The 20557-nt window shown below is 41.4% G+C and overlaps 1 protein-coding gene across 9 annotated transcripts in view; it reads left to right on the top strand.

Moving 5' to 3' along the window:
* The window catches only part of cpeb3 (cytoplasmic polyadenylation element binding protein 3), a 52965-nt gene extending 35662 nt beyond the window's left edge, over positions 1-17303 (top strand). For all 9 annotated transcript variants that reach the window (XM_050072089.1, XM_050072087.1, XM_050072090.1 and 6 more), the window contains 4 exons: positions 7026-7144; positions 8201-8315; positions 8825-9006; positions 12802-17303. In XM_050072089.1, coding sequence (XP_049928046.1) covers positions 7026-7144; positions 8201-8315; positions 8825-9006; positions 12802-13029 — 644 coding nt within the window. In that variant the 3' untranslated portion in view covers positions 13030-17303. The remainder of the gene's footprint in view (positions 1-7025; positions 7145-8200; positions 8316-8824; positions 9007-12801) is intronic.
* Positions 17304-20557: the final 3254 nt, after the last annotated feature.

The raw sequence follows: 20557 nt of genomic DNA, 5'->3' as shown, positions 1-20557 counted from the left end.
CTCCCTCCATCCATCCTGCCAAGCCTTCTTCTTCTTCTGCTGTCAGCAGTCAGTCTGTTTACATTTTGTGGCAGAGTTACAACCCCCTGCAGATTTCTTTTTCTCTCTCTACCCTCATGGGATAGATGTACTGTACATGGAGGGTTGACTTCTTCTATGCTCTCAACGACCCCCAGACTTTTGGAGCAGGCCGATGTGTGTGTTTACAGCTATTAAGGCATTTTTATGCCTCCACAGCGGTGACAGCCGTGGTTGGAGGCATTAAGTTGTTGGGTTGTCCATCCATTTGTCTGTCCCATTTTCATGAAAGCAACATCTCTACACCTTAAGGGAATTTCCTCAGATTTGACATAAATGTTCATGTGGACTAAAAGATGAATGATCAGATTTTGGTTGTTAGAGGTCAAGGTCACTGTGACCTCACGTCCGTCCCATTCTCATGAATGCAATATGTCAGGAACGCCTTGACAGAATTTCTTCACATTTGGCACAAACATCCATTTGGACTCAGTGACGACCTGATTAGATTTTGGTGGTCAAAGGTCACTGTGACTTCACAGGTTTTTTGGCCATAACTCAAGAATTCATGCGCCAAGTATGACGAAATTTCACACAAATGTTTAATAGGATGAAATGAAGAAGTGTTGACATTTTGAATTCAAAAGGTCAAAGGTCAGCTTTACTGTGGCACTTTAATGTTCTGCTAAAATATCACTGAGGAGCAGAAGGGGAGACATTCGGTCAGATACTGCGTTGGTGACACTAATCTTGGGTGCCCACTTTGAAACAGTGTTGATTGTATAGATCATCTACTCAGTTGAAGATGTGTGTGAAGCATCCAAGTTTAAGAATTTGTCGCATCATTGCAGCAACATTTATATTTGAAGCACTGTCTACTGTCATGGCTACATATGAATCTGGATGTAAACTGGAACCTGACTGATTGGCAGAGGCAGACAATAGCAAGGCAGTAATTCTATTTTTTTCTCTCCCTCTTGTTTGCCCCCATGTTTCTCTAATAGCAAGTGGCTGATTTATTCCTCAGTCACTGTGGTCACTGGGATCAAACATGTCCGTGCCCTCGCCTGCGTGAACTAAATCTGCAGACACATGTCTGAGTATGAAAAGATAAGCCAGGATTTAAATGTCACTATTAAAGCCAAAGGGATGCACATTGTGACCACGCTCGCTCAGTTTATCTAGTCATCATGGACTGGATTTCAGCAAAGTCAACACAACTCTCAGCTGATGAGGTAATGGAGAGAAGAGGATAGCAATGTGGGACTTCTGTACAAGTGTGGTATGTCGAAAAGTAAAGTATCAGCTCGCACCAGGTACCAGTGCATTACTTTCACTCAGGAGGGTATTTTTAGACCATTCAGACCATCTGGGTTCATAACTCAGAAGACATTGAGAGCCTTTTCTGGAAGCTGCTCTGCATTGAATTCTGACACATTGTATTTGATTTTCATGATGTGGAAAGCACTTAAAGGAATCATTTGACATTTTGGGGAAGAGGCTCATTCACTTCATTGCCAAGAGTTAGCTAAGAGAATCGATACCACTTTCATGTCTGTATAGAGTGCTCCAGGGATAACTTTTTTCTGTAGGCTGACGCGAAAGTTAGCGTCGTCCTGGTTCCCTCATCAAAAATCCAATGGGTTTTTTCCATTAGATTTTGTATATTGCAGAAAAGAAGCTCTGTGGCAAACAGACGTTTATGATACTTAAACGATTTATTCAGCCAGGTAAGCATCACAAATGAACACCGCTTTTATGAGTTTTGAAGCCTAAATGCAATCACCAGAAATAAAAAGCTAACATTACACTATTACGGAATTACACCACAGTTGCATGACTAACGTCGCCACCACAACAAGGCAGTAAAGCCGTGTTTTGTGTGATGTTCTGTAGTCTCATTTAGGCACTTCTTAAAAGCATCAAACTTGGGTATTTACTGACGTATTTTATGTCGAAGAACGAAACATCAAAGTCACATAAGCTTGTGTTAACCCTATTTCAGACATCTAACCAAAAACCCATGGACTTTGAGGCGAGGAAACCAGGGGTGCCAAAATGCTTACTCATTCCTGGGGCACTCTATGGTAAATATGAAGCTATTGTCAGCAGCAAGATAGCTTAGCACAAAGACTGGAAACAGGGAAACCGTTTGTTAGCTGTAACATATTAATTCGTTAGCTTCATGTTTGGGCTTAGCAAGGCTAGCTGTTTCCCCATTTCCAGTCTTAATGCTGTGCTAAGCTAACCGGCCTCATATATACAGAATTACAGTGTCAAATCTAACTCTTGCCAAGAAAGCAAATAAGTGTGTTTCCCGAAATGTCTGTCTGTGTGGTACATATGAAGCTACCGTCAGCAGCAAGTTAGCTAAGCAGAAAGACTGGAAACAGCTAGCCAGTAACTCCTAGCTAATAGCCTAATGCTATTTTTAGGTGGCAGTTTGCTGGTTAAGTAGTGCAGTTCACTGTCTTTGTTTTTATGGAAATTTGACAAACCGTTGTCAGGTTGCTGTTGAGGTAACTGTTTCTCTCCGTATGAGTCAAACTGCTGGCCTCCAATACAGGAAAGACTCTGTCCTGCATGAGCTCATTGGTTTGCCTGCGTAGCCCACGAGGCACTCTGCCTATCGTTTGTCTGTAAACAGCGCTGTTGAGGCTGGAAAATGCTGCCAGTGTACGTATTCCCTTCCTCCCTGGACAGTGCGGGGAGCTCGGCAGCAAAAGCCCTATAAATCTCAGGCACGAGCCACTGCAGGTCTGCGCTTTCCTCCAGTGGTGTAAGCCTCTGCAGTGCGCAAGGCTGATGGAGAGAGACAGATCCTCAGCACCATTCAGACTAAATACCAAAGCATTAAAGTGGCATAGAGCCCTATGGTATCTGCTACAGTCTGCTTTAATGCAAGGCCTTAAGTGTAAACTATGTACACACTGTCTAAATTGAGTATCTGTGTCGTTCAGGCTATTGATCATGAAGACATACTGTTGTTTGTCCTGATAGAACCAAGTAGAGAATGATAGATGACATCAATTATCGTTACAATTTTAACAATATTCCAGTTGTCCAAAATTGAACTGTAATGCGGTTTATTTGTATGAGCAGCTGTTGAAAGTGTGCAGGATATTAAGACAGATCATGCCACTAAAGCGGCCTACTTTTCAGGTTGTAAAAGTTTGTTTTGAACCCTAATAACACTGATTTCTATTAGATGTGAAGTTTCCCTGGAAGTTAGGAGTCATCACTTGTAAATTTCATTTTGCCCTGACAGGTTTGAGGGATGTCACAGAAATCAACACCCCTCTCTTACAGTGCTTTCACTGTCAAACTGAACACATGGAAAAGGTGTCTGTCTGTCTTTCCAGGCCTCTTGCATCAGTTTTGTAACTTCCTAACAAGCTCCATTAAAGCAGCAGCTTTGCATCTGTCTCCATGCTCCTCCCGCTCCCCATGATCCTCCCGTGTATTTTCAAACTCTCTGTTTGTATGGCACTCATTCATGCTGCTTCGCTCCTTCTCTCCCTACCTTTTCTCACTTTTTTTCCCACTCTCTTTCCATCTGTCTCACTCCTCTGCCCCTCCTTCCTCCCTCACTCTCTCCCTCTCTCCTGCCCTGGGTCATGGAACACGTTGTTCCCTCCTTCAGACTGTATGAGCTGCTGGCTAGCTCTGCCTTTTCATGCTGTTTTTTCTTTTTTTGTGCAAGACTGCAGTTGTTTTTTTCTCTGAGGGGGGATGTCAGTGCTAAACCACATGATTTCTCCCAATGACAAACCCTCTTTATGTAACCCAACAACATAGAAACAGGGGTCTTATGTCGGGTGATGACGAGGCGCGTGGAGAAAGATGACGATGCACAAAATCCTCTTTATGTCAAGTCTAATTGTGTATTTTCTGCGGCTGGTCCAGAGGGGAGTCGGCTCTGTGTCGACCAATTACAGAGACAGAGATTAAGCGGGTCACTTAAAGCAGCTGATTGCAATTAGTTTTGCATTGTGAATATTTTTGTTTTGCCCACGGCGGTACAGCTTGTTATTCGAGAAACCATTATAGCCCCACAGAGGTTATTAGCCTGTTACTTGACTCTACAAGGCCCCAGATAACAACCGCTAAAAACTTTTAATTAGTAAGAGCCTCTGTGGTTACTTTGCATAATACAAGATGCAAACAATCATTCAGTAGTGTGTATGCTAATATGTTAGCATGGAGCAGAATCTGATTTTGACCCAAAAGGGACACAAGTATAAATGATGTTGCTATCACTGAGTGATCATGTTCCAGTTCTCTCGAGGACAGACAGACCTACGTCTTCACACTCACTGCCTTTCCTTTTCTTACTGTCTTTGTTACACTTTATTTCTACAGCTGGCATATTTATTTACCTTGCTTGTGAAGTACTTAGCAGGCTATTAAGTGAGGTAATTGTGGTGATTATTTTTTTATTTTAAGTTGTAAATAGTTTTTTCAAAGTAGTTTTTTTCCATTTTTATTTATTTTGGCAGGATTAACACCTAATAAAATCAGTATCTATTGCAAATCTATTTAAAAAGCTGGAACTAGTTAATTTGTGGCATTTTTGCTTGGAAAAAAATACAGAAACAATCACCAGTTACCAAAGTAGTTTTTTTTATTTATTTTCTGTCCATCCACTTATTATTTGACTTAAAGTTTTAGCTTTAATACAATTAAGTTTTGGGTTAGGTCATTAGAAATGCTGTTTTTGGGGCACCGGTGGCTTAGTGGTAGAGCAGGCGCCCCATGTACAAGGCTGTTGCCGCAGCGGCCCGCGTTCGACTCCAGCCTGTGGCCCTTTGCTGCATGTCACTCCCTCTCTCTCTCCCCCTTTCACGCTTGTCTGTCTTATCCATTAAAGGCTAAAAAGCCCCAAAAAATATCTTTATGAAATGCTGTTTTTATACCTTCACATATTGACAGCTGAGGCCGGAGATATTATTGTTTCATGTTGTCCATCAATATGTACATATGTCCGTGCGTCCCATTGTTGTGAACGTAACATCTTAGGAATGCTTTCATTAAATTTCTTTAAATTCACATACTAATAATGACATCATTTTACATGAATGTCTCATAAAATAAAATGGCGACTTGATGACATCTTATATCCAAAAGGTCAAAGGTCAGATTCACTGTGACATCATAATGTTTACTGTCCGTTATTCATCACAATAACTCAGAAACAGAAGAGGAGACATTTGGGTGGATTCTGAAGTGGGGACACTAATCTTGGGTGCTTGTTTTAAAACTGTGTTGATTGTATAAATCTTTGTAGCTTGTAGCTTCTTTGCAGCAGCATCCATATTTTAAGCATTGTCTACTGTAATGGCTACATGTGAGTCTGGATAGACGTGGATGTAAACTGCAACTTGACTGGTTGACAGAGGCAGACAACGGCAAGGCTGTAATTGTAGTTGGCTCTTATTCAATTTTGCCCTCTAATCTGTGCACACATGAGAGATTTAGTGATCTACAGAACTGTTTTAGGCTCAAATGTCAGAAAGATACAATAGCCATCGCTGTGACGTCACTGTGACAAGTCAAACATCCCATGCGTCAGCAGGACACACTTCACACACATACATAGTCACAATCACACACAGACAAAAGCCGCTTTCACAGTTGCAGCTGTTTTGAGGACACGCGCCAGCTTACGCACCTGCTTTTTTCCATTCCACCTTTGATGCTCATTTTCTTTCTCCCACCCACCCTTTCTGCAGCAGCACACGCTCACACCCCGCCTCTCTTCCTGCCCTGATACGCACTCTGGCTCAGACCTGTGCACATACCACAGTTGACTGGGTCTGCCGAGTCAGGCTCTTCTTCTCCTTTTCCCCTCATCTCATCTGCAGCAGCTCCACGCTGGAATGTTAAAAGTGAAACATGACAGTTGCACATTCCTCTTTGCCGTTTTCACTCATGCATTTGTCCGCATAAGTGCATGTGTCTGAGTTTGTGTTGTGGTGTGCATGTGTGTGTGCAAGAGGGATGGTGAGAGACAGTTTTATAAAAGCAGGCTTCTCCAGAGATGCTGGAACACATGGTGGCTTTTGGAGTGATTGGAAGTTGGAGACAGAGTGTACTCCAGGAGACATCTCTGGGTGCGTGTGTGCACTTGTGCAGATCCACCAATCCCACTCGCTCCACTCAGACAGCAGCTCATATTCCCCTGACTCATGGGTGCCACAGGTGTTGTTGGGCTCCTGCTAACATAACCAGAGCAATAATTTACAACCCATTCAGAGACGTCAGCGTGCACCAATATCTGCTGCTCTTTCACGGTGTTGCTAATATATTCACCCTCGTCTCTTTTGGCCAAGTGTTGCGTTTTTATTATTTGGCTGTCATAAAGTGGCTTTAGGTTCTTGTGTCTGTGTCCTGTCTCAGTATCAATCAGATCCCTATGGCTTGCTGACCCCTGTAGCATTGTGTGATGGATGTACCCGATTGAGCTGGGATTTTTGTCCCTTCTGAAATGCCTTAATAGCTCTGACCTTGGATAAGGTCTCTGCTCTCAATGCTAAATAATTCAATAGTACAGAGTGACTGTCTGAATTGCTTTCTGCCTTGCAAAGACATCACCAAACTCTCTCTACCTGAACCCACTCTCAGGGAGAATCTGCGGTGTGTCAGGCTGGTCGATTTTAGAAGTGGAGCACTCTTAGCCATTTAATCTGAAGCAGCGCAGCGGCTGTAGAGTGTCTTAAAGAAGCAGGCAAGGCAAATGAGGACAGAGGAACAGGCCACAAGGTCATATGCCTGTGTAGAGACAAAGTTGTCTGAAACTATGAATAATTACAGGGAAAAAAGGATGGAGCTTAGTCATGGGAACTTGTACAGTGTAGATGCTGTAGAAAATACCCAGTTGTTTCTGAATTGTTGCTGTTAAAATCACCATGGTCACAAGACTATGACTATAAAATGCAACAGATGTAATTTCTTGTTAGAGAATATCTTTAGTTTTTCCTTAAATCCCCTTTTGCTCTTCTTTCCAGGCTACGCCTTCCTGCTCTTTCAGGAAGAGACTTCTGTCCAGGCCTTGATCGACGCTTGCATCGAGGAGGACGGCAAGCTCTACCTGTGTGTGTCCAGTCCCACCATTAAAGACAAACCGGTAAGCAGTGACATTCAGTTGAATAGAAATAAGAAGTAGATTTAGAGTTATTTTTTGGGACACACAAGTTTTGATTCAGTTAATCAGAATCCAGTCATATAATGTGTACACTGCTAGCATGCTTACAGTGTCAGTCCATTTTATGTGTAGCAGGCATAGACTGTATAAATATAATGGATGTAGCCATTGTGACGTCATCCATTGGTTTGAGGACTCCCGAGTTTGCCATTTTGGCCGTAGCTATCTTGGATTTTTGGACCCAGAAGTGACCCGAAGTGACCATATTTGAAGAGGGTGGAGTTGGTGAAGAGCAAGGATAATGGTGTGACTTGACTAAGCTGAGGTGACACCTAACAGACAGCCTGTCACTCAAAGCAGCCATGCCCTTGATTATGCACAACTTTAAGCCTTAATAAAATGTAAGTGAGTGAGTCATATAAAATGTTAACACCTGTACAGTTGTCATGAATGGGGAAATTGGCTATTAAGACCAAAACCATTTTTTGTACCAGGCTGTAAACACATGTATGTCTCACGTAAAGTTGGTGGGTTTGAATTGGGACTTACTTTTGGAACCAGCCTCCTGTGGCCATAAGAGGAACTGTAGTCTCCAGCTCTTCCACGTTGGCTTCATCTTTCAGCTTCCAAAGTTGCTGCTTGGTAGCAGGTATTATGTTGACAGCGTTTACCATGGTAGGTTAGCGTGCTAGCATGCTAATATTTGTTAATTAGAACAAAGAAGTGCAGTTGAGGCTGATGGGAATGTCAATAGACAAATTGAAAGTGTGACCCAATGGCTGTGCTAGATTAAAGGTCAAGGGATCATCACCAAAGTAATTAGAATTTATCTTCTGGGGACCTTGAATGTCTGTACAAAATTTCAAGACAATCCATCCATAAGTTGCTGAGACTTTTCAGTCTAAACCAAAGTGGTGAACTGACCGACAGACAGACATTGTCATCCATAGAGCCATGTTGCTAGCAAAAAAAATGTACAGGCAGTATACCACACATTGCCCTCAGGATTAACAAAACTTTTCCTTTTTTCTTACACAGGTCCAGATCCGTCCCTGGAACCTGAGCGACAGTGACTTTGTCATGGACGGCTCCCAGCCTCTGGACCCCCGCAAGACCATCTTTGTAGGAGGGGTGCCACGGCCTCTGCGTGCAGGTAACTAACTAATATGAATGGAATATCTTTTTTTTGCGATCCCCCAAAAGCCCCTAAATTGGCTTCATAATATCGGCTGGCAAAGAGCGCGGAGGCTGGAGGCTGTAATGAAAGTTCTCCCTGTGAGAAAGCAATTCTCTTCTTGGGTTTCCAGGAAGCAGGCCAAGTGGTAGTCATGTTAAGAATTCATGGTGTAATGGAAGGCTCTGTCTTTCTGTTCTTGGGATGAACATCACTGGCTGGTCTGCAATGTGACCCCTACTAATTATACCAGCAGTCTGAGACTGCTGCCCTGATGAATAGTGCAGTAGGGTAGCTTTTTACGTCACTTAATAACAGCGTCGATCACAAAAGTCCAAGTTAAAGCTTTCACTTAGTTTTTAAGAGAGGCTGAAGGCTTTCAATTTGAAGACAAAAGAAATGTCTTTAGCACACAAACACTCCTTAAAGGACTGGCTGCAGCACTAATCATCCCTCTCCTTCATCCTTTCTTCCCTTCTTCTCTCCAGTGGAGCTGGCTATGATCATGGACCGGCTGTACGGAGGTGTTTGCTACGCCGGCATTGACACTGACCCAGAACTCAAATACCCGAAAGGAGCCGGCCGTGTGGCCTTCTCCAATCAGCAGAGCTACATCGCTGCCATCAGCGCTCGTTTCGTTCAGCTGCAGCACAATGACATCGACAAAAGGGTGAGCGAGTTCATGCACTTCATTCATAACAATCCTTCCTCTGAAAGAAAGCAGCGCCTCTACCACAGCTGAGGTTTTCGCAGTCATTCCTATGGCACGCTGCAGAGCTGAACTCTGCTCCAGCCCTCTCCCATGTATCAGAGCTTTCATTACTGCCGGCTTTTCAGACTCAGCACAGCCTACAATAACGGAAGGCCAGGCCCGGCTGTGCAATCACTAGGGCCTTTGGCTGCCGGAGTCCCGACAGATGTTTCAAGTTGCAGACACATTGGGTTGGTTTAATTATAGTAGCTCCCTATACATGTATATCCACTCGGGCTGTGCTGCAGCCTGGTTATTTTAGGCACGCCGGCCAATTGCAGCGGGACAGATCGTGACCAAGAGAGACTGGTTGTCAGCCAGGAAGCCGAGCCTCTGTAGGGCGGGGCAGTCTGCCCCACCTCAGTTATCACCATCGATCTGCAGTGGGGGTTTAGGGTGTCTTTATTATGACTGGAACTGTGCGGAATACAAATAGTGCTCAAGAGAAGTTAAAGGAAATAACATTTATGAAATTAACAAAGGCTCTGAATAAAGACTTTTTAAAAGCACATAACAAAACAAGGAGCATGTTAAATCCATAGATTTTCCACTTTAAGCTGTAAGAAGTTGGGGTTTTGTTTTGTTTTGTGTTTTTCGAAAATCCAGTCACCACCATTGTGGTTGGCAACAAAAATGATTTATGTTGACAGAATTTTCACAGAATTAAATAATATATATTTAGGTCTCTCACAATAACTGCTTTTGTTGAACGATACATTGTCCCGGAAATAATGGTGATAAACTATATTATTGTCAGTTTAAGACCATTTTATGCCACTGATATAATGGCAATATAGTAGCATAATAATGCAAGTACACCCTTCAAAGAGCAATGAATTTTTAAATTGGATCGGACATATGAACATATTTTTGAAAATGTAATTTCAACCTGTTACTGAACACAAGAAAGTAGCTTCTTGCAACTCGCAGACACCGCAGTTACCACCATAATCTGGCCGGTGTGCTGCAGTTGGCTCTCAGGGATGGACAGCCTGGTGGATTTACAGAGCGGAGGATGAAGTTGTTGCAGTGTAAAACTATACAGGACTGACTTTTTGGCTTGTTGCTAGGGGTTGGCAAGCTAATGACTATCAGGACTGTGCCTTTTCCTCTCTAAAGTGCAGCTACAGGCTAATGGTTATCTACACTGTGTCGTCTTTGAGGTGTTGTTTTATTTCAGACTCACAAGTAGATGGTGGTGGAGAGGACAGAAACGGAGAAATACTGTGCTCAAGTCATATAGTTGCAGAAAACTGCTGTTTATTCTGGCATCATGATGACTAAAATGTTGGTGAGGTCATGTCCATGTATATATGTGATGTATGATATATGATTAGTCGATAACATAAATATCCTGACAGCCCCGTTGCAGAAAGGCGGAAGGGAGCACATCTTTGAGAATTTCTGCTATTTTGAGTTTAAAGTTTTGGGTTTTTTTCTTTCTAGTTTTCTCTTCTCTCAGCATCCACAGTTCCATTAACTGTAAATGGCTCTTGATGATAGGACATAGAAGCTCATTATCCCTGGCCTGGTCAGCTTCATGTCCACTGAGCTGATATTGGTATTTAATAGCATGGCAGCACTGTCCTTTCTGCCTGGCCTCCTTCTTCTTATTTGTCTTGTGTGAGGTTGTTCCTCACAGGTTGCACTGTAGTTGTTGCAGAGTTTAGCTGAGAGGGACGGTCTCCAACTGTTGAAGGATTTAATAACCTTTCATTTTGTGGCCACGCTATAACAAGGTTAGCATCCACCCCTGCCTTCTCATGCACCGAGGCGTCTCCATGGAGACTGAGCTCTCATTTCTTGTCTCCGGGCTTAGTGGTCAAACTCATTTCACTGGAGGACGGAAGGATACCTGCCTCAGTGTAGCCTGGTTTTATTTTAGAAAATTGCACAGAGATTGCCTCGAATGAGGTTGGTGGGTAATGGCTTAGGGAGCTAACACACCTGGATCAACTTAGCTGTTGTTTCAGCAGTTTGTGTTGGTTTTATAGTGTTAGTCAGGTACAAGGGAGATACCAGTTAAACAATCCACTTCTTTTAAAGTGTAATTTTCCTGTAACAGTAAGCAAATGAGGATTGTGGATGTCAGTGGTTACCTGTTAATCGGTTAATAATAATAATAATAATAATAATGCATTGGATTTATATAGCGCTTGTCAGGATACTCAGAGATACTTAGAATATTTTTGACTGCTTGCGTGTGTCAGTCAATAGGTTCATTTTGCTATTTTTCAGTTTACTGCACTATGTACCAACCAGGTCTGGTGGTAGCTAGCTATTCCACAATTACCACTAGTGGGTGAGTACCCTTTTAGCTTTGTTAAATATGGTATCACTGTTAGCTCTGTCAGCACAGTTAGCTGCTAAATTTTAGCAGTGTCCGCACAGCTAGTGGTGCGAACATAGTTAACATGGCTAAAGGGGTTTTGCAACTCGAAATGAAGCCATTTACTTAATGGGGCTACATGGCGGGAGACCAAAGTTTGGCTACCATGTCTGAGACGGCGTTGTCAGCGGTAATGGCTGAATGAGCGGCACCACTAGCTAGCCCCTAGCATTGCAGAGCAGCCAAAGCTAACCTTAGCCAACCAGTGGAGACCAGACAGCAGGCAGTGGACACTGTGTTTCTACTTGTTAACACGGCTAGCTGGCTATGTTAGCAAAGACAACACAAAATGAAATATAAAGCAAGACATTTACCTCACAAAACAATAAAATGTCACTGCCTCTATATGGATAGCACTTTGAAATGCTGCGCTAAAGCTCCCTGAGTCAACTGTGCTCGGACTGAAAGGAAAGGCCTCTTGTATTTCAGGTCATTTTGCATTTTGTATCTTAAAGATTAACCAGTTAGTTACTGACTGAGGGAAAAAAAGTTGTAGCCTGTCTTTTATACAGCATCTTTTACCGCAATTTGACGCTTTAATCTTCTCTCTATCTCTCCAACAGGCAGAGTGAATGTCTATACTAACTAAACTAAAACTAAAACTGAACATTTCCTGCAATTAAACTGGTAAACTGGTTTATAAACAGTGTGCTGTGAGATCTGCCGCTGCGCACCTCACAACCGTGTGTAATAGTCGCGCGTAATGACCGCTCCTCGTCTGCATGTCTTTCATGTTTGTCTCACTGACAGGTGGAGAGCCTACAGACAGGTACCCATACGAGCCGCTCCGCCACAACCGTGCGTAATAGTTGCGCGTAATGACCGCTCCTTGTCAGTTAGACTGCACGTCTTTCATGTTTGTCTCACTGTCAGGTGGAGAGCCTACAGACAGGTACCCATTGCTCCGCCACTGACTGCTCTTGTCCTGTCCTGTCCCTCTTCTTTCTCTCCTGGGATATACCACTACTAGGAATGGGAGGGGGGGACTAAATCTTTTAAGATTTAAATAGCACATTATTGCGCGATTATAATGAGCACCGCTTACATTGTGCTTTCAATAAATACTACTGCATTGTTCAAAAAATTATTAATTGTGTCTCAAATGATTCTAGGGGGGGACAGCTTTACTGAAGGGGGAGTCATGTCCCCCCTGTCCCCCCCGGGATTTCCGCCCCTGGGTGTCTGGCTATTGAAAGCGAAATTCACAGAAACTGACAACCCTAATGGGAGTTCAAATTTGTCAAAAAAGACGACTACTAAATGAACACGTTTCAATCTGTGGATGAGAATAGACTAACCCCACATCTCTTTCGGCTTCTTCCCAGGTGGAGGTGAAGCCTTATGTCCTGGACGACCAGATGTGTGATGAGTGCCAGGGGGCACGCTGCGGGGGGAAGTTCGCCCCCTTCTTCTGTGCCAACGTCACCTGCCTGCAGTACTACTGCGAGTACTGCTGGGCCAGCATCCACTCGCGGGCCGGCCGAGAGTTTCACAAGCCACTAGTGAAGGAGGGGGGCGACCGCCCTCGACATGTGTCCTTCCGCTGGAGCTGAGGGGGGTACACGAGTCAGCCCTGCCCCGGTGAACACACACCCGACCCCTAAAAAAAAAAACCTCCTGCGCCCCTCCTACCCTACAGGCCGGGACAGCGCTGCAACCCCCCCCCTACACACAGCCTCACCTACTCCACCCTGCTCCCCACAAACACCTCATGAAAAAAGCAAAAAGGATACCGTCAAATACATGGGACTTTCTTCATGCCACATGGCTCTGAACTCATTGTCTATGGTTCCCCTCTGATGAAGCATTGTGGGGAAACGAAATGCGAAAGTCTTTCAGCTTAGAATTTGCACTTTGGCACAAAATCTCGCTAAACACACACACACACACACACACACACACACACACACACACACACACATACACACACACACACACACACACACAGGATGGTATGTTAGACACCAGGCTACTTTCAGTTCCCCGTTCTGTTGACTGGGCGGTGTGGTACGTCCTGTTGGACCCCTCCTTACTGAGACAGAGGTGGGACCATACAAATATTTAAAAAGTATATATTTTTTGTTTTGTAACTATCTATACATATATAGATAATTTAAATTTTATGTAAAAGGAGCATGCACTTATTTTCAAGAGCTGTAGTTATATATTGCCCCTACTAAAAAAGAATTACCAAAGGCAAATGAAATTAATGCATACAGAAATAGGTGGCATAAGATGTAGCAAGACTTAACAGCTATCCAGTAGTGTGGGCCTGTATCGCCCAGAGTAAAAATAACACGGCTATATTCGCTCTCAATTTTGACTCTGAAAATATTAATACCTCATATGCGCAATCAGATTAGTTTGCTTTTGATTTCTAGGTCTTTATTTTTATAATAACATTATTTTTTAGTGTTATGTAAATGTAATGCTGCAATAGCTTTGCTGCTAAATCCATGGTATAAACAGATACCATAAGTACTTTATTCAGGCTAGGGTGTAAAATAATAAATAACAGATCACAAGAAGCACCTGGTGTTGTAAAACGACGAGCTATCATAGGGGGAGGGGGCGCCCCTAGACAACGATGGCTACCTTTTGTGGGGGTCGGGGTGGGTCGCCCCTAACTGCATGTTTATTTCAATCAGGTTGCTGCATGCAATAGACTTTTCAGTATCATGTCTACTATTCGATTCTGCCCATGTTTGCACAACACACTATAGACGTACGTTCGACTCGCACGAAACTGGACAGAAACAGGGAGGACTGGTCAGAGGAATCATGGCGGCTCCTGTCGCTGGGCGGGCCGACGGGCAACGCCACGGGGCGGCCAGAGCTGACGCTTCCTGCACAAACAGGCAGCGAACACATCCAGGCGACAGGGGAGAGAAAAAAAAAACAACCTTAATAATCACAAATCAAATTAAATGTAGGATTACCATTTAAAACTGTCTATGATAGGTGAAGTACTTTTTTGCAGTGATTGTTGATATAATTGTGCAATTTTTTATACCGTATGTAGTTAGGTCTGAGTATGCCTAGAACTGTGATTCGCTTTAACTGTCGTTAATGTCCGACATAGAAGTCCTGTGAAACTTCATAACTAGTGTATGCACACGTATAAATGTTCTCTTGTACACACACTTGCACCAGTATACACAGAAGCCTCTCGACACACACAGACACACACATGAACACACACGGACGGCTGTCTTTCTTACGCACACAAACAGGCCTACAAACACAGAGTCTGATCTGAAGAGAAGACGCAACAATGTGAGCTTAAACTGAGAACTGAGGTCTTTTTTTCTTTGATTTGTTCCACCGTTGACAAAAGCGCACGTTTACGTCTCGGAATGCAACCAAAGAGCTCGCGTGTTCGACTTTTAACAGACCACCCTAACACGCGTAGCGAACAGCCGCCTGCAGCTCGTGCGGCCTCCTGCAGAGGGGCTGAAGGTGCACTCGATTAGATGAGGAAAAAAAGAGGGCAGTTGGGAAGAAGAATCGGGATGTCATGGGGATAAAACGAAACATTGAAGCTACTGGAGACTTGAGGTTGATAAACTGAGCTCTGCACATGCTCTCACTATATGGCTGGGCTGGGGCGGGTGGGAACGGGGGAATGACATTGCCAGAACATGCAGATGTGCAAGCTGGAGTTACCATATTTATCCAGATTTTTTTTCCTGCAAAGCTTGAAGTAATGGACCTGCTAAAAAAAAGGTGGACATATATCTTTTAGTTTTTATCAAAAGGTTATGGTGCGCAGTTCAAACAGGATTGGGTGGGCAGGGTGGGGGTGCATAGAAACTTAAGTATTGGCTGCTGAAAACAGGGCGGCTCTGGTTTGGGGGCAGGGGTGCTGGGGCCACGTTACACTGGTTTTAGCAGTTTTGTGGACAATCCGAACGGGATCCTACATCATTGCAAGTTAATGTGTGTCGTCCCTCCCCTCTTTTTTTTTTTTGTCCGTGACTTGTGATTGTCCCGTGCTGGCGCCCCGCAGTCCCTTTCCTCTTTCTTGTTTTAGTCGCAAACTGTTTTTTTTTTTTTTTTTATTTGCTTTAGGATACATGTTTTTGTTGTCCAAGAAAAACTAATTGAAACTAAGCAGAAGATACTTTTTTTACTGATAGAAAAAAAAAAGACTTAAAAAAGACGAGGCTAACCATGAGTAATAATAAGTATCCCTATGAAAGTGAATTCTGGGTGTTTTTGTGACATTTCTTTCCCCACCCAGACAGGTTTTCTATGTTTGTTCCTTCTCTATGATAGATATTTGTTATGCACTACTCTTTGTATCTGAACAGTTTTTTCGACGGTCAGCAGTTCTTTTTGTTAAAAGACAAAAAAACAAAACAAAAAGCGACGATAAAGCGTGCTTTCTGACTGACAAGATCTTTTGCAATACCTCAATTTTGAAATATATTAGGAGAGAAACTGATATTTTCTAAGTAAGTTTATTCAGATGAAAAAAATATATATTAATTTAATTCTTCAAGAGAAATGATTTAACAGATGGTTGATTTTTTTATTTTTATCATGCTTATTTGCTTTTATTTTAAGAATTTATTTTTTTGAAAAAGACAACAACTGAAGGAGCTAGAGCTTTATAACTAATATAATGATGTAGTTAGTGAGAGTACAGTCTACTTTATTACAGTGGAAGTGAGGGTGAGCGTCCCACTGGTCAAATTGGTCGAGAAGAGCTCTTTAGGAAAAAAAAAATCTATCAGGTGCTCAGAGAGAAAACTGAACATATTTCCCACGTTTTTGTATATTTATAATCAATCATTTACTATGCTGACCAGAGTTGTGAAAGAGATCTTCTGTTCATTATTTTTTTAAGAGAAGTTTTTTATGTTTCCTAAAAGTATGTGCTCCCTTTTGTTTTGTACAAAAAGCAACGTGACCCTGATTTGTTAGCCTGACGTCGTCGGGGAGGAAAATAAAAAAGAGACTTGTGAGTCGCTGTTCGGCGCGAGGTTGAGAGAGACAAGAATGTTATTTTTAACACAAAACAGACACACGTGTTTTCACCTGTAACTTGATCGAAAGCCCCCAAGGTGCATCAATTGACTGGTGGCCTTCTATTCACGCAAGACTTGAATTAGTCCCATTTTTTAAGGCTAAGAACCTTGATTCTTTGTTGTAATGTGCAATACTGTTTGTACTGTTTGTAGAAAAGAAGAAAACAAGAAAAAGAGGCATAAATCTTTATTGCAGAATTATTTTCATTGCAAGCATTGTGATTCACTAAAATCATTTTCTACTGTGTATTTACCTACTCTACCTGCTAGTACCTTCCAGTAGTAATGTAGCCTTTGTACTGAGAAAATTTTCATTATTTTTAGAAAGTTTTGCTAAAAAAGAAAAGAATTTAAACATATTTACATATTTTCATTTTTATTTCGTATTTTTTCTTTTACAGACTTATTTCTCAACCATTAATAGTTATTTCTGGGGGAGATTTTTCATATCTGGTCAATGTCATTAATATTATTTTGTATTTTTACTTGGAATAAATTAATTTTATGATGCTAATTCTTTAAAAGTTTATTTTTTTCATTTGTTCACCTTTTTTCATTTTTTTGAAGCTGAAAAAAACAACAACTTTGTAATATTGTTACTAAAGTGTCTCGATTCTTGAAATGCTAAGCTTTATGTGTTAACTCGCTGATGTTGCTTACATTAGTGTGAAAATGATCTACAGAGAAAAAAAAAAACTATTCACAAACAGCAGATTGGTGGTTGGTGATGTTTAAGTGATTCGCAATGTAAACAAATGAATGGGCAATAAAATAAAATGGCAGAATGGAGCATACACGCGGTATGTTGTGATGTAATTGTGGACAACACCACTGACCATTTACATTGCTTCTGCTACTCCAATACTACTACTACTACTACTACTACTATTACCACTAACTCTACAATAACTCGTCCTCACTTTGTGCAGTGGAGAGCAACGTTTCCTCACGTGTAATATCCAACAGCTCCTACAGAAACAGCCATGTCACATCCTCCTCTATGTAGTAGGTTTGGTCCCTGCAGAGTGCACCAGTGTGATTGTATTTAAGTATGAATGTAAATGTGGAGATTCACTGTGTAATATACTAAGTTTGGGAAGAGCATGTATAACTGTAGAATCGTAATTACTCATAGGAGGCAATGGTCTAAAGTGTGTGTGTTTTCCTTCCCCTATTTTTAATTTGTCTCTGTACTTTTTTATTTTATTTTTCAAAACTCTTAAGTCCCCCCTACTTATCTTCTGCCTTAAAAGAATAGTTAAACATTTTGGGAAATTAGCTTTTTCGCCTGTTAGCTTAGCATAGCATTAGCATCATAACATAAAGCTACAGCTCGTAGTTTTTACACTTTGGCTTGTGTACAAATTACAAAAGGAACAAGTAACTTGTTAATTAGTGAGCTTTAGAGGTGTTAGTCGGCAAATTCTGGACATAGCTGGATTAGCTATTTCCCCACCTCCTCCAGACTTTATGCTAGACTCAAACAATCTTAAACCAGTTAGCTTAGCATCAAGACTGGATACGGGAAAATGGCTAGCATGGCTCTGTCCAACGCTAACAAAACTTGCTGACCAGAACCAAAGCCTTGTATCTCATTTGTTTAATTCAATCAAAAACCAAAGGTTAAAAGCAACACGTTGCAGTGTTATGGCCCAGACTATTTCTTGGCTCGGAGCAGTGACTTCCTGAAGAGTATTCTGAGAATAAGTCGTTCGAATAACCCGAAAGTAGGCCACGTGCGGCTTATTAGCCTCTCTTCGATGGCTTTGACAAAAAATTACTGGTTCATGGAAATGAATAATAGTTATTTTTTAACATTTTGATTTTCATTTATCATTGTTGAAGGCCTAAAATGATTTACATTCTTCGTTTGTAAAAGTGTGTAGCTCATACACAGAATAAAAAAATGTAGCCTGTTAACATTTCGTCAACTAAAATGAGCGCTAGCCTCTATGGCCTTGCACCTTTTCGTCTTAATTTTGCTAAACCTAAACAGCAGTGGCTAGTTTTGGGTTTCCTTAGCTAAGCTAGCTATTGATTCCAAATCAAAATACGAAAAAGCCTCGGAGGAATACAGAATTTGATGAAGTGTGGACAGATTTGTTTGCTTTCACCACCAACGCTCTGAAATTTAAATACCTAAGTAGTCTATTTTAAATCTTTTAATAATGTCCATAGGCTAATTTAGTTCCTTCCATCATAAGACTCGAATGTGCTGTTTCACATGCTAGCCTTTTTCAATCTTTATGCTAAGCTAAGATCACCAGCTTCAGCCTCAAGCTTTACACTGCTCCACAGATACAAGAGGCGGTATTGTTATTCTCATCTAACTCTCAATGAAACAGTGAATAAGCACATTTCCCAAAATGTCCGAACATGTCTTCAACTATGGCTGAAGTGTTTTTGATGTCCCTTCTGGTCTTCATCCAAAAAGAGACTCCATTGCTCATGTGAGAATGTTATTTCTGGCTGGCCTTTTCTACCAGTTTATACAGCTGATGCTAATACCAGCCCCCTCATGTCTTTAAACTAGTCCCACTCTTTCCTCTCTTCCAGGGCTCTGTATTATTCACCACCATACCACCAAGTATTTATCTATCTCCTGGCCTTTTTTTTTTAAGTTTCTCTTTCACGTAACAAAACAATTTATACCTGAACTATAACACAACGTGTATGTGCAAATGAAAAAGATCATGATTTGGATGATGGCAACCATTTTATATATTCCTCTCTATAGATATACGTATGTATTTCATGTAACTAGACTTGGGTAGTATACTGTATATTCACTTCTGCTTCATGGGCGTTCTCTGGGTAGGTAAACACTGTCAGTCTCGTCATGTTGTGATCTCAAAATAGATGAAAAAAAAATTGGTAATGTGCTTTTTTTTTCCACAAACATCCCACTACTTTTGAAATGTACATTTGTTTTTTTTATTAAGGCATCTGTGCTTTTGTTTTCTAGATTTTTTTATTTCCTGACTTGAACACTGGTTCTATCTTGGCGAGGCTTTTGAGATTGTTGACTTGGTCTGAACTTTTTGCAGTATAACTGATTTGAAAACATGGAGCTCAATGCTGCTAATGCTTACTACTGCTTCAGAGTTTGTAGTTTCCACCTTAATTTTTCCTTTTTCTGTACTAATAAGCAAATCTTATTAAACGTAGTTGTATGACCCTGTGAAACCTTGTGGTCTTTGGCATGGCATCCTCTCCCTGTCTGTCACCTCTATCCCCTGTCATGCACCTGACCTTAGAGAAGAGCTGACCAGTACTAACGTGCATTGTGGCCCTCTGCAGCTTCATCTGTCCTTTCAGCAGAATGGATTCACTCTTGATTCAGATGGTGAGGCAGACAAAGCATACATAATGATCAGTTTCTGGACCTTTCAGCAGATCACATAGTCTTCATCAGCAGATAGAGATTACAGTCATAGAACATGTACAAATTTTGTTGAATAAAGACAGGCTGTCAGGATAGTACAGGGCCCTTAAAGTCCCGAAAGATGTGCACACAAAATAAAGCATTTCACCTTTTGGGACTTGAGGGGTCCTATAGAGTAAGTGGACTAAACTGAAATATTTTACTTTGAAAATCAATCTTAATTTATGTGAGTTTAAGTCTCTCTTTGAAACTTACGGGTCATTTTAAGTGATAAAATTAGCATTTTTATTTGATTTCACATATTCAGATAAAAACCCCAGGTGTCTCATGATAAAAAAAAAACTATTTAAGTTTCTAAAAAAATGACTTAAAAATAATTATTATTATCATTTTAATAATAATAATTATTAAAATGAAATATTTTCTTGAATTGGATGCCAAAATTCAAGATGAAAAATTCTAACTTGAACATCTGGACCACAGAGGATAATCAAAGCAGACCCAATAGGTCATGTGCCATCAGTCACATGATCCAAGAACGATGAGATCAGAAAAGCAAACCAGCATTCCTCAATCTTCTATTTAAAATTAAAATAACATTTGAAATTGTAAAACCTGCCCTCATTTTCTCAGCATTTTAAAGAATAATTGGAAACACATACA

Source organism: Epinephelus moara, chromosome 19 (genome assembly GCF_006386435.1).
Source record: "Epinephelus moara isolate mb chromosome 19, YSFRI_EMoa_1.0, whole genome shotgun sequence".
NCBI lineage: Eukaryota > Metazoa > Chordata > Actinopteri > Perciformes > Serranidae > Epinephelus > Epinephelus moara.
Note: the sequence above shows the minus strand (reverse complement) of the source record. Positions and strands in the feature narration are given on the sequence as shown.